The 27704-nt window shown below is 37.7% G+C and overlaps 1 protein-coding gene across 2 annotated transcripts in view; it reads right to left on the reverse strand.

The window, feature by feature from the left end:
* LOC128243041 (atrial natriuretic peptide-converting enzyme-like) overlaps positions 1-27704 on the reverse strand; it is a 111398-nt gene that overhangs the window by 9687 nt on the left and 74007 nt on the right. For both annotated transcript variants that reach the window (XM_052960524.1, XM_052960532.1), the window contains exons 2-8: positions 22039-22282; positions 10653-10709; positions 9886-10019; positions 9178-9245; positions 2866-3020; positions 1456-1491; positions 278-505 (exon numbers count right to left, since the gene is read on the reverse strand). In XM_052960524.1, coding sequence (XP_052816484.1) covers positions 278-505; positions 1456-1491; positions 2866-3020; positions 9178-9245; positions 9886-10019; positions 10653-10709; positions 22039-22282 — 922 coding nt within the window. The remainder of the gene's footprint in view (positions 1-277; positions 506-1455; positions 1492-2865; positions 3021-9177; positions 9246-9885; positions 10020-10652; positions 10710-22038; positions 22283-27704) is intronic.

Here is a 27704-nt window from a genome sequence, read left to right on the forward strand (position 1 = left end):
TGCAATAATCAGACATATATTTGTCTGTTTCTATGAAGGTCTTGCTATGAAATCTTTTAATGCATTTCAAATAGGAAGTCTTTTAAAATGGGACACATATGTTGAATATCAACCAACAGTTCATTTAAAACACAATACTAGTAGGTAATGAATACTTCGCTTGTCATTCAGGATACGTATATGAAACTTTATCCGACAATATTTTCTCGGCATCATTCTCAACAGTACCATCTCATCCGTTAATCGTCAAACCATTTTTTTTTATATCAAAACTTACTTTCACAGTAGGACCTGCATGGTGGCACTGCTGCGCCCCGCCAACAACGCGGATAGAAGGCGGAGCACCAAAAGTCCCTGCCGCACGAGTTGTAGAAGAGTTCCTCGTGCGCGACCTCTGCCTCCGCCACTTCTGCTGGACCCCTGTGGCCCAGAATGTTGGGGAGCGTGGTACTAGACCAGTCAACCACACCCGCACAGTGCTGGGACTTTATGGCAACACATACACCTGCAAACGAGAGAATGATATTACTAGGGCCAACTAGGTAAATAAAACTACATTTATTAAATTAAATATTTACAAAGCTAAATGAATCCCTTTAAAACTAGGCCGGCATTTTACGCAGAGGAGATGGGATGATCAGATACGTACGTTACCCTGTAATTTAGCAGCATGCATCGATTTGTATCGAAATAATCTTATAGTGCATTAATGAAAATGTTTGTTGAAACCATAGTCCATGCACAAAAAGTTACTTATAACAAATGAAAAAGTTAGATATATACCAAACTTATTTCTTTTAGTTATATATGTACATATTAAGTCTGCCGTTAGACCTAAAGAACACACTGTTGAGCGCAGCGATGCGACCTTCACGACCGCCGGTTTTTTAAAACACACACACATTGACAACCGCGCAGATTTGTTTTCTTAAATATTTGTAGTGTGTCGTGACTTTCAGCGTTCGATTGAGATTCAATGGAAATTTGAAAGCATAAAGACAGTCGATGCAATGCGCAAACTTTATATTATTGATTCAATGCTCAAACTTAATATTATTGATTCAATGCTCAAACTTTATATTATTGATTCAATGCGCAAACTTTATATTATTGACAACACTGTTTGTTTGAATTGTAAACGGTTTGTATGTTACAAGAATTGTGTTTGCCTACATTTTGACTGGTAACAAGGGAAGTCACTCCGAAACACAGTACTAATTGCCGGTGCCTGGTACACTTTAAGGGAGGGGGGGGGGGTAGTCTCTCTGAGTTTCTGAATTTCTTTGTCTTGGTTACGTGATCCATTTTCAAACAATGTTAAGAATAATGTAAATACAGATGGCTGATCGAAGATTCTGCACTCAAATAACCCACTCGAGTACTTGCAGTTGTCTAGGGTTAACTAAATATTATAAATTTAAGCATATTTCTAGTGCCCCGTTATATCATACAAACCTGGTTCTGAGGTAGGTATCACAGATAACGAAGGATCTGTAACAAATAAACATATCGTGTCAAACAAACCAGAACTAGACTTATACCCTGGTACCACTTTCTTCCCCAGGAATATTGTTCATAAGCAAATAGCGATGTTAACAAAATCACACTGTTTCTATGCATTGAACTACATGTACATAAATGTTGAGTTGATACAAATGGAAAAAGAAATAGCTTTTAAAAATCGGCCGTGGTTAATAACTAGCGTTCGAAGTTTGAATATATGACCACACTAAAATGGTTCTTGGTTTAAGTGCTGACTGGTAATTGATATTACGCGTTGATTACTCAGGGAATAGAAGAGCATTGCCATACAATATTTGATAAAATACGAAATAAATTTAATTATAACATTGACCTATGATTATTGGTCAGATTAATTCCAAAATTAAATTATTCATTCTTCTCGTTATGTTTTGTCTTAAAATATATTCTGTCATACTTTTTTGGAAAGTCAGTCGCGGTAAATAAATATCTCTAAATATTAAACAACCACAGAGCTAAATAGATCGCATTCGGTACTCCTTTATTTTATTCGAGTTAAAGTTTCAATTTACAATCTTTACAATGGCAAATAAGATTTCTAGTTTCATCTAGAATGACCTATGGAAATTAAATCATATTCAGTTCATATTTGTTCATTTCAGAGGGTGAATTGGTTCTCCCTATATTGGCCGAAAAACATGAAGTTGAACTGTGTTAAACTCATTTCAAAAACATATCAAATATTATGGATGCAAAAGTTCTTCTTTCTTAAATTCGAATTGAAACATAACATTGAGTATGTCTAAAATGTGCAAGCAAACGTTTGGAAAAAAATCCCCAAGTCTTAGATAACTCGGTGATTGAAATTTTATGTCGCATGGCACATTGACTTGAACACTACAAACATTGTATTTAATCACGAATCTCTATGCTCAGTCGATTAGTGCAGCGTAATTAGTAAACATGGTATTCATACGCAATTAATCAATATTCGAGGTGAAAAGTTTACTGTCCTTTAACGCTCTTCATGCATTGTCAAAGGAATACAGAATCAGTAAATGAGTTGGGAATCCCAAAGTACCCACTATTACCCAAGATGAACCTTTTTTTTCAAATATTTCTATATTCCACGAACATTGAAAAAAAAAAATCCATATCCTGTAATGCAAAGTCGGACAAGCCTCGTTTATACAGTGAATTAAATATATTATCTTATAGTAATCTACATATTATATCTGGAATGTTAAAAATGAATGCAGATTACTAGTGAAAAATGTCAATTTAAAGTTAAAATTGCTAGTAACTACTTGTAATTTAATACTTGTTTTAGTGTTTGTTTTCTCGAAGCAAAAAAATAACAAACCACATATATAAAGCCCATACCTTTGGGTTGTATAACAATTGAAGACGTGTCTATTTGATACAGACTGTCTTCTAGCCCATCTCGGATGAGCTGAATGAGTTCATAACGAGTGTTGGTGAAAATATCTACATGCTGCTTGAAATGGATGATGAAGCCGACTATCACACTCCCTGAGCTGGAACGAATAAACACTCGCATACATAAAGTAGAATTGCAGTTTGGGGGCAGATTCGGTTCGACTACTAGTATATCAGCCGTACGTTGCCGATGTGAACCCCTCAAATAAATGACCATGGGGGTTTCATGGTATTTCTAAGCCAGATTAGTGATCATTGATATACCGTGACATTACAGTACATATATTTCATTTGCATTACGTTGGAGCCCTACCATTTATTTCAAACACATAAAAACATACCGTAAACAATGCATAATTAAAAAAATAAAACGGATGGGAAAGAAGCAATCCACGGTAGCTTTGCCTCGGTTGCTGATCATATGTACCGACTATATGTTTATAGTCTTTAACCAACAAGTATTTTGTATGAGACACTGGTAATTTTACACTATTCTTAACCGTCAACTGACACTGGTTATTTTACACTATTCTTAACCGTCAACTGACACTGGTTATTTTACCTTATTCTTAACCGTCAACTGACACTGGTAATTTTAAACTATTCTTAACCGTCAACTGACACTGGTTATTTTACCTTATTCTTAACCGTCAACTGACACTGGTTATTTTACCTTATTCTAAATCGTCAACTGACACTGGTTATTTTACCTTTTTCTTAACCGTCAACTGACACTGGTTATTTTACCTTTTTTTTAACCGTCAACTGACACTGGTAATTTTACACTATTCTTAACCGTCAACTGACACTGGTAATTTTACACTATTCTTAACCGTCAACTGACACTGGTTATTTTACCTTTTTCTTAACCGTCAACTGACACTGGTTATTTAACCTTATTCTAAACCGTCAACTGACACTGGTTATTTTACCTTATTCTTACCCGTCAACTAACACTGGTTATTTTACCTTATTCTTAACGGTCAACTGACACTGGTTATTTTACCTTATTCTTTACCGTCAACTGACACTGGTTATTTTACCTTTTTCCAAACCGTCAACTGACACTGGTTATTTTACCTTTTTCTAAACCGTCAACTGACACTGGTTATTTTACCTTATTCTTAACCGTCAACTAACACTGGTTATTTTACCTTATTCTTAACGGTCAACTGACACTGGTTATTTTACCTTTTTCTAAACCGTCAACTGACACTGGTTATTTTACCTTATTCTTAACGGTCAACTGACACTGGTTATTTTACCTTATTCTAAACCGTCAACTGACACTGGTTATCTTACCTTATTCTTAACCGTCAACTGACACTGGTTATTTTACCTTATTCTTAACCGTCAACTGACACTGGTTATTTTACCTTATTCTTAACCGTCAACTGACACTGGTTATTTACCTTTTTCTAAACCGTCAACTGACACTGGTTATTTTACCTTATTCTAAACCGTCAACTAACACTGGTTATTTTCCCTTATTCTTAACCGTCAACTGACACTGGTTATTTTACCTTATTCTTAACCGTCAACTGACACTGGTTATTTACCTTTTTCTAAACCGTCAACTGACACTGGTTATCTTACCTTATTCTTAACCGTCAACTGACACTGGTTATTTTACCTTATTCTTAACCGTCAACTGACACTGGTTATTTTACCTTATTCTTAACCGTCAACTGACACTGGTTATTTACCATTTTCTAAACCGTCAACTGACACTGGTTATTTTACCTTATTCTAAACCGTCAACTGACACTGGTTATTTTACCTTATTCTTAACCGTCAACTGACACTGGTTATTTTACCTTATTCTTAACCGTCAACTGACACTGGTTATTTACCTTTTTCTAAACCGTCAACTGACACTGGTTATTTTACCTTATTCTAAACCGTCAACTGACACTGGTAATTTTCCCTTATTCTAAACCGTCAACTGACACTGGTTATTTTACCTTATTCTAAACCGTTAACTGACACTGGGTTATTTTACCTTATTCTAAACCGTCAACTGACACTGGTTATTTTACCTTTTTCTAAACCGTCAACTGACACTGGTTATTTTACCTTATTCTAAACCGTCAACTGACACTGGTTATTTTACCTTTTTCTAAACCGTCAACTGACACTGGTTATTTTACCTTATTCTAAACCGTCAACTGACACTGGTTATTTACCTTATTCTAAACCGTCAACTGACACTGGTTATTTTACCTTATTCTTAACGGTCAACTGACACTGGTTATCTTACCTTATTCTTAACGGTCAACTGACACTGGTTATTTTACCTTTTTCTAAACCGTCAACTGACACTGGTTATTTTACCTTATTATTAACGGTCAACTGACACTGGTTATTTTACCTTATTCTAAACCGTCAACTGACACTGGTTATCTTACCTTATTCTTAACCGTCAACTGACACTGGTTATTTTCCCTTATTCTAAACCGTCAACTGACACTGGTTATTTTACCTTATTCTTAACCGTCAACTGACACTGGTTATTTACCTTTTTCTAAACCGTCAACTGACACTGGTTATTTTACCTTATTCTAAACCGTCAACTGACACTAGTTATTTTACCTTATTCTTAACCGTAAACTGACACTGGTTATTTACCTTTTTCTAAACCGTCAACTGACACTGGTTATTTTACCTTATTCTAAACCGTCAACTGACACTGGGTTATTTACCTTATTCTAAAACGTCAACTGACACTGGTAATTTTACCTTATTCTAAACCGTCAACTGACACTGGTTATTTACCTTATTCTAAACCGTCAACTGACACTGGTTATTTTACCTTATTCTAAACCGTCAACTGACACTGGTAATTTTACCTTATTCTTAACGGTCAACTGACACTGGTTATTTTACCTTTTTCTAAACCGTCAACTGACACTGGTTATTTTACCTTATTCTTAACGGTCAACTGACACTGGTTATTTACCTTATTCTAAACCGTCAACTGACACTGGTAATTTTACCTTATTCTTAACGGTCAACTGACACTGGTTATTTACCTTATTCTAAACCGTCAACTAACACTGGTTATTTTACCTTATTCTAAACCGTCAACTGACACTGGTAATTTTACCTTATTCTTAACGGTCAACTGACACTGGTTATTTTACCTTATTCTAAACCGTCAACTGACACTGGTTATTTTACCTTTTTCTTAACCGTCAACTGACACTGGTTATTTTACCTTTTTCTAAACCGTCAACTGACACTGGTTATTTACCTTTTTCTTAACCGTCAACTGACACTGGTTATTTTACCTTTTTCTAAACCGTCAACTGACACTGGTTATTTTACCTTATTCTAAACCGTCAACTGACACTGGTTATTGACCTTATTCTAAACCGTCAACTGACACTGGTTATTTTACCTTATTCTAAACCGTCAACTGACACTGGTTATTTTACCTTATTCTAAACCGTCAACTGACACTGGTTATTTTACACTATTCTAAACCGTCAACTGACACTGGTTATTTTACCTTATTCTAAACCGTCAACCGACACTGGTAATTTTACCTTATTCTTAACGGTCAACTGACGCTGGTTATTTTACCTTTCTAAACCGTCAACTGACACTGGTTATTTTACCTTTTTCTAAACCGTCAACTGACACTGGTAATATTCCCTTATTCTAAACCGTCAACTGACACTTGTTATTTTACCTTATTCTTAACGGTCAACTGACACTGGTTATTTACCTTTTCCAAACCGTCAACTGACACTGGTTATTTTACCTTTTTCTAAACCGTCAACTGACACTGGTTATTTTACCTTATTCTTAACGGTCAACTGACACTGGTTATTTACCTTATTCTAAACCGTCAACTGACACTGGTTATTTTACCTTTTTCTAAACCGTCAACTGACACTGGTTATTTTACCTTATTCTAAACCGTCAACTGACACTGGTTATTTTACCTTATTCTAAACCGTCAACTGACACTGGTTATTTTACCTTATTTTAAACCATCAACTAACACTGGTTATTTTACCTTATTCTAAACCGTCAACTGACACTGGTAATTTTCCCTTATTCTAAACCGTTAACTGACACTGGTTATTTTCCCTTATTCTAAACCGTCAACTAACACTGGTTATTTTCCCTTATTCTAAACCGTCAACTGACACTGGTTATTTTCCTTATTCTAAACCGTCAACTAACACTGGTTATTTTACCTTATTCTTAACGGTCAACTAACACTGGTTATTTTACCTTATTCTTAACGGTCAACTGACACTGGTTATTTTACCTTATTCTTAACGGTCAACTATTCTAAACCGTTAACTGACACTGGTAATTTTCCCTTATTCTAAACCGTTAACTGACACTGGTTATTTTCCCTTATTCTAAACCGTCAACTGACACTGGTTATTTTACCTTATTCTTAACGGTCAACTGACACTGGTTATTTACCTTTTTCTAAACCGTCAACTGACACTGGTTATTTACCTTATTCTAAACCGTTAACTGACACTGGTTATTTTACCTTTTTCTAAACCGTCAACTGACACTGGTTATTTTACCTTATTCTAAACCGTCAACTGACACTGGTTATTTTACCTTATTCTTAACCGCCAACTGACACTGGTTATTTTACCACTGATCTTAACCGTCCGCTCACACTGGCTATTTTACCACTAATCTTAACCGTCCACTGACTGGTTATTTACCTTATTCTAAACCGTCAACTGACACTGGTTATTTACCTCTATTCTAGAGGGTCATTTACCACTATAATTTACCCTTTTACTGGCATTCGTTATTTTACCACTATTTATTATAATAAATCAGTCACTGACACTGGTTATTTTACCACTTAAATAGATCGGTCACAGTCTTTTATAATTAACTCATCAATCTCGGTATCACGAGTGCCCACCTTTTAGGTGTGTACACTATTGAATACGATAAAACTATTGTATTACGTTTATTAAGAATTAAAGCACTGAAAGCACTTGGGTATTCACTGCGGTGACCATGACTTTGAACGCCGATTGACCGTGTACATGGTGACCGCATCCGTATACGCATCTGTGTAGCGCATTCTCAATTCGAAACGGCTACAATAATCCGCAAAGAAGAAAAACAATCGTATTTCTAGTCAGTTGTGATATCCGATTTTATCTCAAAAGTCGCAAGTCGTTCCATTATATTGTTTTAGATATTTCATATGCAATATAAAACAGGCATAGTTAGAATGTTTCATATAGAAAAAAAACGTTCCTCTTAAACAAAGACAGATCAAATTGATTCATTTTTATTTAAACGAAAATGCTTTCTGCTTTCATATTTTTTCTTTATTCGTTAAATGGAGCTTCTGCCTTTTGCTTTCTATCTGTTTTTCAAGCCAATCCTTGTCCGACTCTGGGCCATATCTGTATTCCACACAGACTCAGAGCGGATACAAATGTCAGGACACGGACACATGGTATGGATCAAACGATATGAGGGAAGTTTGTTTTACGTATTCTGATAGCGGAGGTGGCTAGTGTGCGCATTGAATAATGGCCTATAATTATGTCACCCCGTTGGCACCGGATTTAATAACTTAAACTATCACATTTTTTTTAATAAAATAAATCTTATAATTCAGAACTAAAAATTACAATGCCAAAAATGTGAAGGAAATGAATAAATATGCACTATGTACTGTCTACATATTCCCAATATTTTTTTCTCATCTTTGGCATTGTATTTTTCAGTTTGGAATTATAAGATTTATTTATTTATTGATTTTTTAAAATAATTTGAGTTTGAAAATCCGGTGCCAGCGAATCATCCGTTCAATTTCATACAACATAAAGTAAGAGTTAATTATCTTCGTTGTAGCATATATACATTTTTTATTGAGCACACGGTACAAGAAATTATTTCATGAAATAAAATGAATAGCTGGAATAACTTAAATTGCAATTTAATTAGACCGAATAAATAAATTCATGGATGGTGTCATTAGTAACTGAAATTCGAGGTAAGAAAAAAAAACTGGGCAATAGTTGAAACTGTAACTGACTATTTGGTATTGTGCTTCTAAGGCAACGAGATTTGTAACGTAAAACAATATATACTAGAAAATAACACAATGATAAAATGTTACCAAATATTTAGCTTTGAAATTTATTATAAGAGGGAATATCGTTATGTTTTATATTGGTACCGTCAGCTATTTATTACGGTATGCTATGTATCCACATAGGTGGTACTTTCCTAAATGAAACTCACCTAATATTTACAACTTCTGTGTGTGAATATGATGAACTATAACTACTTCTAGTGAATATAACAGATATCTGAAACGAGAAAGAAAGTTGACATTTATCATTTAATTATTATACAATGTTAGGACTCATGCCAATGTGGTTCCAACATATACAAATCCCATGATGATTTCGGTAATTATATGAAAATATTTGAGCGATTGAGAGACGCTGGTAACGAATGAACACAAACATGAAGACGCACATCCAGACTCATAGGGGATCAATTGATGCACCACGTCTTCATGATAGTGTGCAAAACTGCAACAATTGCATCGAGTTGTGTCTCATCACGTTTCCATAACCATATATAATTGTCTGTGTGTTCATATGTTAGAGTACCTTGGTTTAACTGATTGTAGCGAATGTTGGCAAATAAAACTAGGGATATATTGTAGATAATAAACATTTTGATATATTTGTTAAAAATATGTATGTTATTTATGAGTTTTTGACTGTTTACATGTACACGTCTGATAAGCTCTCAACTATTATTATTAAAAAGGGCGACCAATTAGTCCAATGTTATAAACCGTTTCCGTTCAAAATTCCTGACAATTTATCAATTGTAATAAGACAAAGCGTAATATAACGGAAGATATGCCATAGTTGAATACCAGAAACTTAACCGTTGTTGCATGCCTGGTTATATGATTCCGTGTGTGCCACTTACTTGATATGTGAATGATGATGAGAAGAGTTGAAATGATGTAGAGGACTTGTTACTATATTGCGGCTGGTAGGAAGAAAAAGGCCCCTGAATAATCCGCACACGCCCCTCAACTCGCTCCGTGCGGAACTGGAATACTACCATACAGGGCAGATGTGGAAACAGGTATTAAGTTAAATGCTTAATGCATTAATGCATTTGCTACAATATTGCAACACTGCAAATATAAGGCAGCTGTGGAAACAGGTATAACTAAAAAATAAGTTAATTGCTTAAGGACAAAGACATTTCAAAACTTTTATACTGGAACGCAGAAAATGCAAGGTAGTTGTGGATTGTATAAACTACTTCAAAAGCTTATTTCTTGATAGTGATGGCATTCCCTATAATATTGGAACTCTGCAACGCTTGATGTTAACTTTCTTTAATCTTCTAATTTAGTTAAAACTTCAAATGTTTTAGGACTCTCAACTGAACTTTATACCTGGATTCAATAAGATCGAGAGTAATGAATCAACTATCGTATTGGTTGATTCTTTTATAGCTATTGCCAACGTATACCTTTGTTGGTGGACGGCTGTGCGGTGACCTGGATTCAATAAGATCGATAGTAGTGAATCAACTATCGTATTGGTTGATTCTTTTATAGCTATTGCCAACGTATACCTTTGTTGGTGGACGGCTGTGCGGTGACCTGGATTCAATAAGATCGATAGTAATGAATCAACTATCGTATTGGTTGATTCTTTTATAACTATTGCAACGTATACCTTTGTTGGTGGACGGCTGCGCGGTGACCGTCTCCCCTCCTCTGGAACTGCCGTCGCCTGAAAATTCAACGATAACAATTAATACGTCTGTTTTAAGCCTGCTCGCCGAGATAATTTTCCTTTGATGTCAGGTTGTTGTGTATGTGTATTCAAGATGTTATTTTGCCATACAACTGCTTATAAAGCCACTGTGATAATTTAATTAGGAGACCGATCAGATAAGGATTGATTGGACTACAACTCAAAGCTAGAACACCGTCCAAAGTCTTTAAGAGCGGATATAGAAGTCTCGGCTTGGATGAGACTAATTACATACTGCATTTTATCTTTTTCAAGTGGATTTTTTTTAACACCATCTGATATCCGATTAAATGCCATTTTTGATCGCGGAATTTTGTCCCACAAAAATAATTGTTAATAATTTGTGTAAGTCTTCGTTTATAAACTGCTGTCTTATAGCCTGTGTGTGTCTTGAATGACTTGACTCAATCAATTCTTCTATCGTGACCTTTCCTGTAATACTTTAACAAGTGTCTGGTTAAGTTGATATTTATACTATATCTCAATTTTATAAAACCGCGTTCTGTTCCCTCATCCTGGTAACTACATTTTGATATACACTTTGTATAACTACATGTTGATATACACTTTGTATAACTACATTTTGTCTTGGTTATTTGGTAGGAGTTAGAGATTTAAAGTCAATCATTTTAATGGCACACTCTATTGTTTATATTTTAGTTTCACCGCAGTCTGGCAGTTCAAATTTAACTGTTAGTTCAAGTTATATTTATACGCCATTATTGTTGATCTTTTGATGATCGTTTATTAAGAAATCGAAGATCACACGGTTGAAAATAAAAGCATTTCCAGACTGGTGCCATTATGGCATTAAGTAGTTAAGTAGATAGTAGATCACTCATTTTAAATGTTGTTAAAATGAAAATATCCTTGAAACCTAAAAATAAACATTTTTATCGGATCTAACTTTATATAAATTCTGCAACATAAATTTAAAAGCTTATTATCTTTTTACAGAATCCATAGAATCCCTGGTATGGAGAGTTGTAACGCTTGACTGCATCGCATTAGTTTGTATACGTCACTCCATGTTTATAGTTGATTCCTATATATACGTCACTAGTTTCTGGCAGCGACCAATGTACCAGTGAATCGAGATACTTTTAGAATATAAGATTATTCATTTGTCAGGATAAGAGATATGTAGACTAGGATTTCTGATTAATTTAAAGAACAAATTCGAAAGAAATTATTCAGGCCTAGGTAGAAGACCTTTCTGCGCAATTATAGCCCGCGAATGAAAGTGTCTGCCGAGCTTCTTTATGCCGATGTAAGACGTTGTAATACTGAACAAAGGTTACTGACGTGATAAATCATTTGGGCTTTCTAAAAGCATACCTTTTAAGAGTAAATTAAGATTTGGTGTGAAACATAAAACACTGCAAATGTCAAAATTAGCACTGTTTGCATTGATTTTTACGAACCAGCCATAAATGTGCTTTATAGGGTTAATCAGATGGAATCGTTTTATAAATGACCAATATATTTCACTTGTCCCAGAATTCTTGACGTGAACTCCGGAGATATGCCGTCATTAACGTCGGCTTCCTTAATCAATGACAGTAGAGCACTTTCACTGGCCAAACAATTGATACATTCTAAAGCAAAACGTGACACTTCACAGAAACGCGATACGATATTTAAAACACTTCCCATAGCAAGTGTTTAAAGGGTAAATACGTCGTTGTAATAGGTTTGCCTAGATCGAACTTCTACAGTCAAATGAAAATAGTTATCACAAATGGGTGAGATGAATTTGAATAGGCCAACGATATAACATGATTATTGCGCCACTTACGAGACAAAAAGACTTGTATGTTACGTCTTTTACACTCATATCTTTGACGGGTGATTCGCTAGACATCCAATGGTATGACATTGCTTTGGTCGTTATCCCGTCCAATTGGCCATATATTTCTGTAATTGAGCGTCGTTCCCATGCAATTAGGCAATTACACAATTGGCAAGGAAGTATCATGTCGGTCTTGCTTTGAATATACATTACACGGTACAGACCTGCTATAGAGCTCCGAAAGCAGAATGTGTTGCCTTTGTAGAATGATGTGTTCACTGTTGGATGGGCATTTGCATACTCACAGAAAGAGACTAGAGACTTGAACGTAACAACACTTGAGATTTGTCGTAAGGATATCCTTCATAAATCTAACACCGATGGACAATGAAGTAAGATAAAATAACTCAGGAGGAAAATCGGCAGAGTAAATTACGAACAAATGAAATCCTCAAAGGGACTATATGCATGGCGACATTTACGGAAGCCTCCTCTTCAACGGGACAGACAACATGGACCACGAATATGATAATCAACACATGTAACACATCGAAACTTTGTACATTTCCGATTCATGTTTCGACAGAAGGCATAGCCTTTACATAATAACCCGGCCTATTCAAAGAGAAGCTCGTGGACGTTTTACCTGGAAATAATCATTTGTCCTTCATTTAACTTCGTAAAAATACTTAATACCGATTACGCCCGTATAAGAGGACGTTGAGAATTCTGCCAATGAAAAGTCTCAATATTTTCAAAATAGATTGGGCTAGACTAAACAAAGACAATATCGAGTAGGCTAAATGAAACAAAGACAATATCGAGTAGGCTAAATGAAACAAAGACAATATCGAGTAGGCTAAATAAAACAAAGACAATATCGAGTAGGCTAAATGAAACAAAGACAATATCGAGTAGGCTAAATGAAACAAAGGGCAAAATGAGGAATGTTAAACTAAACAAAGGGCAAAATGGGGAATGTTAAACTAAACGACGGGCAAAATGGGGAATGTTAAACTAAACGACGGGCAAAATGGGGAATGTTAAACTAAACGACGGGCAAAATGGGGAATGTTAAACTAAACGACGGGCAAAATGAGGAATGTTAAACTAAACGACGGGCAAAATGGGGAATGTTAAACTAAACGACGGGCAAAATGGGGAATGTTAAACAAAACGACGGGCAAAATCGACAAAATAAAGTAGTAATATCACATGCGCAGGAAATATGCCTCGGTCAACATTATAATTCTCAGGGTGACAAGTTTGAATAGCGCCCTCACGGAAATGTGATATTTATATACTAACGTTTGATCATCCTCGAAGGTCGTCAAGAAAGTGTTTTTTTCATCGGGTGTTTAATTACGATGGAAATATGGACGTCTAAACAGTTATGTTGACTCATTCTGCACGATCATCTGGTTGCTATTTACCAAAACTTCTCGAAGACCCTAATTGACTCATGGTGAGAATTCATAAATATTTGATTCACGCAAATGCCCTTTTCACAAGTCTAGTCCGGCCAAGTAACCCACTTTGTGTTTTGTTAAGGACTCATCGTCCGAGCATAAAATGATAACAGGCTCATTATAGAATAATTATTTGGTTGATTTGCATCGTCAACCCTGTTAGCCAAAGTGGGTTTAACCATTAAAGGGTGTTTTCAATTGCGACTACATCTGACTATTTATACACAATTAAATTTATATGTGCATATGTGCATGGATGATGTTGTTCTTGTTAATGATTACTCGAAATGTTTAATATATTTGTAATATCCATCTTTATAGTATCATAATATTCTATTGATGTTCGTGTATATCTTATCCTCGATGAGTGTATATATACTTTGTAATCATCTGTCTATATGTAAATCTCTTCACTTATGTGGGAATTAAAAGTATCTATCTAGCTATCCACCTTATAGAGCATCGTAAATTAATACGAAGTACAGGGCATACAGTTGATGGTAGGGTACTCCAAAATGGTATGGTATGTGTCTCATAACAAACAATCCACAAACGATACATGGGCTCGCTTTGAAGTACCCGTAATATATGTCCTCTCTATTTGTCTAAAAGGTCAGAGTATCCAGTAGGTCGAACAGTATTTAGAAACCAGTGCTAGTGTCGATTTTGGAGATTCCGTGAGAATGTACCCCCAATTGGGAAGCTATTCAACAACCTCTTGGGTTAGAATAGACATACATGTATACCTCCAGACCTCTCTAACTTATTGGCTCGAAAAGTGTCATCTGATAGAAAATGACCATTTAAATCCAAGTTTCTTATTCTGAATAGTAGATAAACTCAATTCTGGAATCCCGACTTTAAAAACAATATTGCAAACCATTTACCACCCATTTACCACCCATCTACAACCCATATTCTACCCTTTCCACTCATTTTCCTCCCAGTTTTACCCATTTTTACCATTACCCTTTTTCAGCAGAAGGCTTTACTGTCAAATGCGAGTTGTCGTTGATAAAGGTGGCCATGTTTAATGCTTGGTAGGCCACATATAAATATATTTAATATATCAATATATCACTACCTTTGTTGTTGAACGTAATGAATGAAGTTCAGGTCCTATCAGCCTTGTTAGTCAACTCTTCATAGAAAAGGATATTCACTTATAACATTGAACCCTCGTTTCACAAGTATAATGAAGCTGTGTACATCCAATAATATTCGTAGATATCGTAAACGTAATCAAGACAACAATGAGCGTCTGAGTCGAAACAAGATCTTCTTGTCGGTAAATGGGCGTCTTGCATTCCATCATTTTGGGATATTTACGCTTGCGATAAGTGGTAATGCCCAATCTGTCATGACGGCGTTTGTTTAGACTAAAACAAGGTGCAGTTCAATATGTTAACAAAATCGATCACCACAGGCAGTTTAAACTGTCAAACTGATTTCGCAGTGCCCATTAGATGAGAAATATCCAAGATTTATTCCAACGTCTAATGATTTTGAGGTCATTACAAACGACAAAAAAGTATTTTGTGACGTAATCAGCAGATTGAAGGGCTAATCTGAGGAAGGTCTGCACGCAACAGAAATAAAAACACAGGATTTATTCAAGGTCTGATATCTATGAGCTATAGAATATTGTCAAACGTCGAGACTAAAATTTTCAGTTTTTTTTACATCTTTGATTCTTTTTGGTGTGGGTTAGTTCGAAGAATTCAAACCGGGGACGTTTTTGATTAAAGCATGCAAGCGTTCACACGTAGGTCTAAGTAAAAGAGAGAATAGGAGTAAACTTTGATGTGAAAAAGCTAGTGTCTAATGCAAGCTACATAATTTTGCTGAAGTCAATGAAAACCCATTGGCTGCCTTTGTTGGGAATTAGTTTTTCAAAGCACTTTGTTACAAATGAAAATAAATATAAAACAATATTGGCAATGTAAGAAGAGTAAATAGAATAAAAATAACCATCAGAAATAAGAATCATACCCACAACTTCTTTTAGGCCCTTACTTATGATAATGCAAACAAGTCCAACAATACTGTGATATTTTTATGAGACAATGAATAAAGGTCACCAGCGGATAGGCAAACAGCAAGACATACAAAAACAACACTTGAATATTTAAATTCAAATAAATGACGTGTCTAATAAAAACAGTTACTAAACTTATAATACTCCGTCAATAGTGAACTTGAACATCGAGGAATTTGTTTGAGTATTTCAATACGCGCCATCCGTTACATATTACACTTTCTTATATAATGTTGCCATAAATTAATATATAATATATCATAATATTTATTTAATTAGTTGTAAAAAGAGTTACATTGACCTCGAAACAATAATAAATTATCGTTTAAAAGTATTTGAAAAGAGTTTAAATATTGCAGGAATCCAGGTTCCCAATGGTTTTGAGCTCCGGATAACGGCTATATGCATCTAACCGTGATTATGTTTCCTCCCATGAAATGTTTAGATTCCATTGCCTATTCCTCATGTCCCGCCAGCATTGTTTTCAAGCATTTCCCTGTTGCCTGCGAATGTACATTATGTCACGCCAGCACTGTTTAAAAGCATTTCCTTGTTGTCTGCGAATGCACATTATGTCACACCAGCATTGTTTTCAAGCATTTCCTTGCTGCTGCGAATGTACATTATGTCACGCCAGCATCGTTTTCCAGCATTTCCTTGTTGTCTGCGAATGCACATTATGTCACGCCAGCATTGTTTTCAAGCATTTCCTTGTTGTTGCGAATGTACATTATGTCACGCCAGCATCGTTGTCAAGCATTTCCTTGTTGCTGCGAATGAACATTCACCTCATGTCTCGCCAGCATTGTTTTCAAGCATTTCCTTTATGTCTGCTAATGCTCCTCGTGTTCCCCCAGCATTGTTTTCAAGCATTTCCTTTATGTCTGCTAATGCTCCTCGTGTTCCGCAGGCATTGTTTTCAAGCATTACCTTTATGTCTGCTAATGCTCCTCGTGTTCCGCCAGAATTGTTTTCAAGCATTTCCTTTATGTCTGCTAATGCTCCTTGTGTTCAGCCAGCATTGTTTTCAAGCATTTCCTTGTTGCTTGCTAACGCACCTCATGTCCCGCCAGCATTTTTTTTCCAAAAATTTCCTTGCTGCCTGCTTATGCACTTTGACGAGTTATCCAAGAATCATTTCAAACATAAGTGCTTATAAACTAAATGCTTTGAAAACGTTGCAATAAAATGTCACCTTTTGCAAAACGTTGAAATATATAACACCATCGACTCTTCGTGTGAGAGTTGGTAAAGGCGCTGAATCAGGAGAACAATCAAATACTAGGTCATCTGGTTGTTTGCAATTAAACGTAACTAAAACAACAATTTACGACATGCTTCTTTATACGTAACACATGCCCAAACAATAACGGGAAATCGGTCGGACAATCATGTCATGTTTTAGTCAAAGAAATACAAATCGGTCCATCTCGAAAAAGGGGTAAATAGATTAAGGGGTTAAACGAGACGTATGCCTCCAACGTACGGTGTCATTTTATTAGCTTATGTCCACTTCATATAACAATTCAGAAAGATGGACACAGGAAGGGAAACGCCACGCTCCTAAAACACCTCATATTGTCCCTCGAGCCACATCGAGTCTCCAAACAATAGAGCCTGTGCCAAAATGAGATTAGCTAACAAGTTTCTGTTCAAAAATATAATATGTGGCATGAAGCTTAATGAGATTTTCCTACTAATCTCTACTAAACAAATTACCAGTGTTCAGACAGAAATTATTGGGCTATACGTTGTATGAAGTTTAATTGATCACTTATACTATTTCTGACAAATATATTGTAAAATCGCAGACACAAGATAAAGAAAATACACCAAAATTCATAACAAAAATACCAAAAACAGAATAAGTTTTTCATCTATCTAATAGATGTATTCTGGGCAATGGATCCTTCAGAAGAAGAATATATTTTTAACTAATTAAAGAGACGGTCTCGAGTTGACAGTCAACAGTCAGCGCCTCCTTGCATTATGACAGCGGTAGGTGCAACAGTCAGCGCCTCCTAGCACCATGACAGCGGTAGGTGCAACAGTCAGCGCCTCCTAGCACCATGACAGCGGTAGGTGCAACAGTCAGCGCCTCCTAGCACCATGACAGTGGTAAGTGCAACAGTCAGCTCCTCCTTGCACCATGACAGTGGTTGGTGCACACTGTCAGCACCTCCTAGTACCATAGCAGCGGTAGTTGGAACATTCAGCGCCTCCTTGCACCATGACAGTGGTTGGTGCACACAGTCAGTGCCTCCCAGAACGATGACAGCGGCAGGTGCAACAGTCAGCGCCTCCTTGCACCATGACAGTGGTTGGTGCACACTGTCAGCGCCTCCTAGTACCATGGAAGCGGTAGGTGCAACAGTCAGCGCCTCCTTGCACCATGACAGCGGTAGGTGTATCACTTTCAGCGCCTCCTAGCACCATGACAGCGGTAGGTGCACACGGTCAGCGCCTCCTAGCACCATTACAGCGGTAGGTGCAACAGTCATCGCCTCCTTGTACCATGACAGTGGTTTGTGTACACTGCCAGTGCCTCCTAGCACCATGACAGCAGCAGTTACAACAGTCAGCGCCTCCTATCACCATTACAGAGGTAGGTACAACAGTCAGCGCCTCCTTACTCCATAACAGCGGTATGTGCAACAGTCAGCGCCTCATAGCACCATGACAGTGGTTAATGCACACGGTCAGCGCCTCCTAGCACCATGACAGCGGTAGGTGCAACAGTCAGCGCTTCCTAGTACCATGACAGTGGTTGGTGCACACGGTCAGCGCCTCCTATAACCATGACAGAGGTAGGTGCAACAGTCAGCGCCTCCTTGCACCATGACAGTGGTTGGTGCACACGGTCAGCGCCTCCTAGCACCTTTACAGCGGTAGGTGAAACAGTCATCGCCTCCTTGTACCATGACAGTGGTTGGTGCACACACTGTCAGCGCCTCCTAGCACCATGACAGCAGTAGGTACAACAGTCAGCGCCTCCTTACTCCAAAACAGCGGTATGTGCAACAATCAGCGCCTCCTAGCACCATGACAGTGGTTGATGCACACGGTCAGCGCCTCCTAGCACCATGACAGCGGTAGATGCAACAGTCAGCGCTTTCTAGCACCATGACAGTGGTTGGTGCACACGGTCAGCGCCTCCTATAACCATGACAGAGGTAGGTGCAACAGTCAGCGCCTCCTTCCACCATGACAGTGGTTGGTGCACACGGTCAGCGCCTCCTAGCACCTTTACAGCGGTAGGTGAAACAGTCATCGCCTCCTTGTACCATGACAGTGGTTGGTGCACACACTGTCAGCGCCTCCTAGCACCATGACAACAGTAGGTACAACAGTCAGCGCCTCCTTACTCCAAAACAGCGGTATGTGCAACAATCAGCGCCTCCTTGCACCATGACAGTGGTTGATGCACACGGTCAGCGCCTCCTAGCACCATGACAGCGGTAGGTGTAATAGTCAGCGCTTCCTAGCACCATGACAGTGGTTTGTGCACACGGTCAGCGCCTCCTATCACCATGACAGAGGTAGGTGCAACAGTCAGCGCCTCCTTGCACCATGACAGTGGTTGGTGCACACGGTCAGCGCCTCCTAGCACCAATACAGCGGTAGGTGCAACAGTCATCGCCTCCTTGTACCATGACAGTGGTTGGTGCACACGGTCAGCGCCTCCTAGCACCATGACAGAGGTAGGTGCAACAGTCAGCGCCTCCTTGCACCATGCCGGTGGTTGGTATACACTGTCAGCGCCTCCTTGCACCATTACAACAGTAGGTGCAACAGTCAGCGCCTCCTAGCACCATGACAGCGGTAGATGCATCACAGTCAGCGCCTCCGAGCACCATAACAGCGGTAGGTGCAACAGTCATCGCCTCCTTGTACCATGACAGTGGTAGGTACAACAGTCAGCGCCTCCTATAACCATGACAGAGGTAGGTACAACAGTCAGCGCCTCCTATAACCATGACAGTGGTAGGTACAACAGTCAGCGCCTCCAATAACCATGACAGTGGTAGGTACAACAGTCAGCGCCTCCATGTTCCATAACAGCGGTAGGTATATCACTGTCAGCGCCTTCTAGCACCATGACAGCGGTAGGTGCAACAGTCAGCGCCTCCTTGCACCATGACAGCGGTAGGTGCACACAGTCAGCGCCTCCTAGCACCATGACAGCGGTAGGTGCAACAGTCAGCGACTCCTAGCACCATGACAGCGGTAGGTGCAACAGTCAGCGCCTCCTAGCACCATGACAGTGGTAGGTGCACACTGTCAGCGCCTCCTTGCACCATGACAGAGGTAGGTGCAACAGTCAGCGTCTCCTTGCACCATGACAGTGGTAGGTGCAACACAGTCAGCGCCTTCTAGCACCATGACAGGTGTAGGTACAACACAGTCAGCGCCTCCTAGCACCATGACAGCGGTAGGTGCAACACAGTCAGCGCCTCCTAGCACCATGACAGCGGTAGGTGCAACACAGCCAGCGTCTCCTAGCAACATGACAGCGGTAGGTGCAACAGTCAGCGCCTCCTAGCACCATGACAGCGGTAGGTGCAACACAGTCAGCGCCACCTAGCACTATGACAGTGGTAGGTGCAACACAGCCAGCGCCACCTAGCACTTTGACAACGGCAGGAGCAACACAGTCAGCGCCTACTAGCACTTTGACAGCGGTATGTGCAACACAGTCAGCACCTACTAGCACCATGACAGTGGTAGGTGCAACACAGTCAGCGCCACCTAGCACTATGAAAGAGGCTTAAGCTGTATTCTGTTTTCAAGACCCATTTGTATTATTCAAATATCCGTGACGTTATCAATGTGCTAAATATCAGCACTATTGGTCTAACCACTGTGTTGATGGAAATATCACATTTTGTCTTCATTGGAATGGGTTTTATAAATTATGAGCTATAACGAATATGCAAGAAGTGTCCCCACTTCTATTTATTATTTAATCTTAAGCATTCACATTTTCAGAATTAATTGCCCGTCCAAGATGAGTTGGCGCAATAATGGTAAGCGATACAATAAAGGAAGAGTCCATCAAGACAATCATTTTCTCTTTAACCTCCGATTTAGAAATGATTTACCTTTAAACATTAAAAAATAATCAAAGTTTAAACGATGACACTTTATAAATTATATCAAAATGATATACTCAAATTTAATTTGAGTAATACTGTTATGTCAAAACATTTTTTTAAAAATACTGAACAAATTTTAACCTCAAAGAAATTTACGAAAAGCGGAATCACAGCAGCAGACAGAAATCAGAATTGATTTGTTAGAAGCACATGAATCCTAATCGTGCATGAAGGCTTCCACATAAATCGTCATTGGGTGGGAAATTTACAGCCTTCAAAGCAAAATTAAAATCAAAATTAAATTAAGCAAAAGGAATCATTTTCATGAAAGAATAATTGCTTACAAATCATTCCTGGTATTCAAATTTTACTGAAATGTTTGGCAAACTATTCCCTGTACTACTTGGCATCAAAATAATATGCCAAGCTTGTGCCAATTTCATAATTATGTTTTGATAAACTCTTGTTTTTTGCTTCAGTTATTTTCCCTAAAATTTCTTTCTGTATACCAGTGAATGTATGGTATCTGAAATAATCAAGACAATTGAAAACCCGTAGGAATGAAAAATATGTATTAGAGAACCTGACACGAAAATGTCGGTTACAAGAGAGAAAATAAAATAAAAACTGAAATGGTACTGAAATTGCATAAGCTTTACCTGGTCAATTAACGATATTGACAATGGCATTCGAAGTGAATATCATAGTGAATTAATACATCGGTTGCCCGAAGGCTTAACATATCGAATCAATCTTTCAAATTCTTATTGAAATATGAAAAAATATAATTAGTTAAATACGTTATAATGCAAGAAATATTCAGTTGATTTCGGAGCGAAACATAAGTGTAGTATACCAACGCCTCTCCGCAAGTTTTCGCCAAAATAAGAACAACGACAACCTTACTCACCTCGTCTCTGTCCAACAATGACCGCGACGATGATGCCGATTATGGCGAGGAGGGCGAAGACGATCCCTAAACAGTATAGCCAGCGTCTCCGTGGGCGGGCCGGCCGGTAGTGCACCGAGGTTTGAGCGGCATTGTTCAGATCGTAAGGCTTGGATTTCAGGCCGTCTGGCCGGTTGTGGAGTTTCGTGTGCGTCTCATTTCTCACCGCTCCATCCTCTTCGAACAAAGGGTTCTCATAGCACGCCTGAAGCAGATTAACCGACTCATCAACGTTAGTATAGCCTGAACCGTAGTTACGCAACGTTCTTAACGGAATAATCCGATTAATGAACTCAGTGCCCATCGTCGGACTTAGCCGGCCATTCGAACAAGTTGTTTTATTAAGTAGTTCCGATCGCAAATAGCCTCCCTTATATCATAATTATTTGCATTCATATAATTTCACAAAATTAGTATCCGTTATAAATACAGTACGTATTTGTATTTGCTTCACAGTGATTGTCCTAACGCCAAATATGAACAAAAAGCAATATTTTCAGCGATGTTCTGTTGCGGTATTAGAGCGATCGAACAGAGAGATTCCGTCAGCGAACGCATAAGGCTGTCACCGCTTGTGAATAAGTTTGCATTATTTCCAATTTGAACGTGATTGTCTTTCCGCCCCTCAGTCCTACCCTTGTCCTGCTATTGACGATGCAATAAAGATAGCAGCCAACCCATCTTAGGAGGATCAACAATTCATTAAATACGTGCATACACAACTCCACAAACGTCCCACTCTATCCTAAATGGAAGATTGATCTTAAAGATCGACTATGGACGTCTAGGGAAACAATGAATATATTTGTTAAACATTTAATGAAAACAACGGAATATTCCTTCAAAATATCATTATCGTGAAGTTGCTGACCGGCCAACCAAGCCAACATTTTATAAAAGAGTTCATTATGTATTAATGTATTCTAAGCTCTATAGTATACACGAGAACGGACGTATTTTTCAACAAAGTCCGGCAACGAAAATTGTTGATTTTTCAAAGAGATTGATTAAAGTAAAACCTCAAAATATCAAACGTTACGTACAATAAATACATAGGATTCGACCAAATACCAGTTGTATAATCAGATCCAACTACGGTTTCTTTGTTTTCCTTCGATGGAAAATACACGCTATCGCCTCACTACTATCAGGTTAGGCCACACCAAATTGATATTTCGTTCCGCGGATTTACCGCTCCTATTTTTTTTAAAATGTAAAAAAAAATAAAAAAAATTGTGCGCCCGCACATCCATTTTGATCGCCAAGCAGATTTTTTTCAGGTTATAATTTATTAAAAGGCTAAAATTAATCAAGTATAATTTTTCTACGCTAGTTTTCGTGTTTATGTAAAGGGAAGTTACCGATGCGTAGTGTTTTTATACTGTATATCGATCGGTTTAGCATGGGTTTCAATAAAATCAATCAAAATGGCGGCTTCCGGTATAAACAATGTGGCTCGAAGTTTGGAAATTAAATCCTTTTTTTTGACAATAAATATGTTTTGAGCATGCTTGAAGTTATTGTTGATCGTCTCAAGCACTAAAGCAATCATTATGCAAAAAAACATGTGTTTCTGAGACTGGTAGCGATTATATTGCGTAATTAGTGACTCGTTTTGAATGGAAATCGGAATGATCAACTTAGTACTATTTTATTCAAGTCATAATACAAGGGACCAAAATTTTACCTCGTTACGACGATGCTGAAAATGACAGGTCAACTTAACTGGAACATGAGTCATTGTTTGGTCCAAATTGATGTATCAAGCTCATTTTTGATCAAGTTCTGACAAAACAACAGTTTTGAACAAATATCTTTTCACAAATAGCGATATAAACACTGGTCTGGATATACCTCAACATAAGTAATGCACTTGTCAATTGTAACCAATGCCCCGCCCACCCCTCGCCCTTGTTCCAGGGGTATACCGGGGACAGCAGAGGCGATGGGCTGTGTTTTTACCTTTCAGGTGGCCCCGCAGTGCCTGGTAAATGTGGTTTTGTCTTCATATTGAAAATAGTCGGGAATGGGCCTCACATAGGTATTTGGGGTTGCGGGGCCATTTGGCAGGGATTTTACCAGCAGTGTGTCCCTGCAGGTCGGGTATTTTACTCGGGTTTTGAGAGACTGGAAGTCAAAGTCCCCGCTATTCCGGACTTAGGGGGGGGGGGGGGGGGGCATATACGATTGGCTGGTGCATAAAAACATCTAAATAACCAAAAAAGTACTCTGAAAAATACCCTTGTTCTTTTTGTTTTAATAAGCACATGTCATTGCATTTCCTGTGATAATAAAAACAAAATTTAGTCTATGTTAAATGGAGTCTGATGTTTGATGATGACTGTGTAAGTGATCATTTTTTACAAATCCAAAATCAATCCTAAGTTATGTCTAAATACAGTTGCATATGATGTTAAACTGATTCAGGCAGATTTATATAAGTCGTTTCAAACTTTTTACTAAAAGCAGGGTTATTTATTATTATGAATGATCGTCATATTAAAGTATGTTTTAATTATATAAGAAATTAGATTTACCCATATAATGTTTGTACTAAACACGGATGAATGAATAGTATGTATTCCGACATTTTCCCCAATGTCCATTAGAGGTTCAGTTCAAGATGGCATTAAAATGGGTTTAAGGGCAAATATTTTGAACAATCTTTCTAATTTATATTGAATATAAGGAAAAATATATATTTCGCTCTTCGCTCGCTTCGGTTTTTATGAAAACTGACAAAAAAAAATATTATTTTTTCGCTCGCTCGCTCCAATTGTTTTGGGCAAAAATCCGAGGAACTAAACATTAATTTGGTGTGGCCTTATGTATATAACAAAATCTATTTATAGGAAAAAACATAAAGCCACATAGAAAAACCTGGTATAGTATTTCCAAATAGCGTGTGATACCATTTTTTCAAACTAATTGTTAATGGTGTGTATCGATGTTGATTGTGCAATAAGTTTTTTTTCTTGTTTATGTTGATTCACAAAATAGTTCATAGCAGGAAAAAGTCATTGGTCGTCCCTACAGTAGCAACTGTCCCGTCATGTCAGTGTGAACCAGTGAGCATACACGATACACACCTTTACAATACATGTACTTTAATGACAGCTTAATATATGTCAACTGTGTATACGTGACGTCTAAAACGTACAAATCCTTTATGTTTAGGTATTTCTCTAGCTTTCACACTTTGAAAGAGGATGTCAGAAATATTACCAAGATATAACTTTTATACAAGAAAACTAAAGTTGTCACAGGAGCCACAAACACTCATTTTTAAAACCATTTTGCCTATCATATGTTGTCTTTTAGACAATTTTGGCAAATTCAAAGGTGAAAAGGGGCCAAATTCCGTAAAACAAGAGGCCCACGTGGGTCTATGCTAGACTGGTAATGTGTTTTAGCTACATTTTAAAAGCAGTTTGTGCAATTATATACAAGGAATTCTTGATACAAGGATGTCCGGGTTCGATACCATAGCAGTTTTTCGAAGAGACCCCTTGGTTCGTTTACGTGCTCGGTGTAAAGCACCAATACACGGGGAACAACTTTCCTGGTTAAACCGGTTCTGAGTACACCACTTTTCCAAGCACTACCCTTTAAATGCCGAGCGCCATGCGAGGGAGCTACTTGTACCAACTTTTAACGTCTTTTGGTATGACGCGGCCATACTACATAATATTGCCCCAGTGAATATTATTGCTCTCGGGCTAAAGCCCTCGGACAATTATTCCTTCCACTGAGGCAATTATCAACCAAAAGCCGTGGCCAACGATGTATAATTTTATAAATAAATGGTATTCCGGATTCCAATTCAAAGTTTCCAGTCGTAAAATAAAGCGACACTGGCACAGCTATCGCTAATAAACGAATTTTTTCATGATATGATTCTATAATTAATAATATATTCTATTTTCGAACGAATGGTATGATGTAATTGATGGTACATATATACAAAGCAGATGCGGAAATACACTCATTGCTAGCGTGCTGCCACTTTCTACTGCCTGGAAAAGTTATCCTGTCTTTAGCATCTATCTCACAGCTGTCCCAACAAAGATATTGGTCTATTATCTGTTGATAAACACACAGTTTAGACGTAATTTCTTAATGGAATAATACTAACCACTTCTATACAATTACTTTGGTTTACAGTAGAAATTGTTTGCCCTCCCCCGTTACGTGCTATAATTATGTGTAATGCTATTTTGACTTTCACCATTATGAAGGAATGTAGGTTAAGCAAAAGACTTAGGAGAATGATAATTATGAGGATTTAATTTCGGTTAGTGTGCAACATGGTCCCCACACAGGCTATTATTAGCAAATTCCATTTAGTTTTATCACTCTAAAAGAGTATATTACAACAACACACAAACGAATTTCAGAAAAATGCAATGGCATTGACATATAAGAGTGCTGTAATGCAGTTTGCATGCGTTGGAAAGAGCAGATGCGTTCCAAGAACACCTCAACAAAGCATTATCACACTTGCGTTAACTTTTTCAGAACTTAAAAAGACGTACTTTTACTCCAGATTAAATCGCAGCAACATGATACCGGTTGTACTATAAACACCCCTTTAACCACAACTGGCGTGCATCTGTCATTGAATGACTTATTTCCATTACTGTTGACCGGCCTGTAGACATTTGACCACCTACATATAGCGGGCTACAGACGCCATTAGAGTTTAGCATCACGGCGTCAATATGGAGGACTATTCTTGGTAAACGGAACTAATCATGTTAAAGTGATCTAATATCCGCCTAGAGAGCCTTGGGCATCGCCTCTATTGTGAAGCTCTCCATAATTGTATTTGGAGTCTCCTTAACACCACGCTTTAGTCTCAGTTTCATTAGCAGGAAACATCACTCGTTTCCGTTTGTTTAAGATAGTTATCCGAGTCAATGATTACAAGCAATTATTTGTAATCTCTGAAATTTCTGAATGCCAAAAGCCTGTAGACATGATATAGTAAACAAATTATGTGAATTCACGAGACAGATCTAAACAATGAGAAAGGTTTCAATTATTTTTTTTATTTTTTGTTGTTGTTGTTTTTTACTTTTAAGACGGATGTTTGCCAATCATTTTCTTCAACAATAATGCAGAATACTACTTCGTTATTTCATTTAAGGTTTTGGGAGATGTTGCGTATGTCAGGTTTGTACATTTGTAGACTTTATACTGAAATTCCCTGGTACACAATTTGAATTTTGAAACCAGAAAATTTGCTTAATCTAGCACTATTTAGAGTTTTATCTTATTTGTAAGCGTAGTAAGATTTATCTTTTTGCAATAAATGCGACGCTGCCAAATATCTGAGAAATGATGTTGTTTTGCCATTAAACAGGCGAGGATTGGAGCAATCGATTGTAAACATGTTATATAACTGGGGATGCATCAACTTGTCGATGTTATATTTGAGTGTAATTGTTCTTTGCATTAAAGAATGTATCAATTATTTGTCAGACTTGACTAAGATGTTATCGTCTTCATTGACACAATCTTGATAGGCAATTAAATTATTGAAATATATAACCAGACTCAAGAGACTATGTATTATTGCCGAATATTTAGCGCCGTAATGTCCCGTAGAACTTTGTATCAAACCG

The sequence above is a fragment of the Mya arenaria genome, chromosome 2 (genome assembly GCF_026914265.1).
Source record: "Mya arenaria isolate MELC-2E11 chromosome 2, ASM2691426v1".
NCBI lineage: Eukaryota > Metazoa > Mollusca > Bivalvia > Myida > Myidae > Mya > Mya arenaria.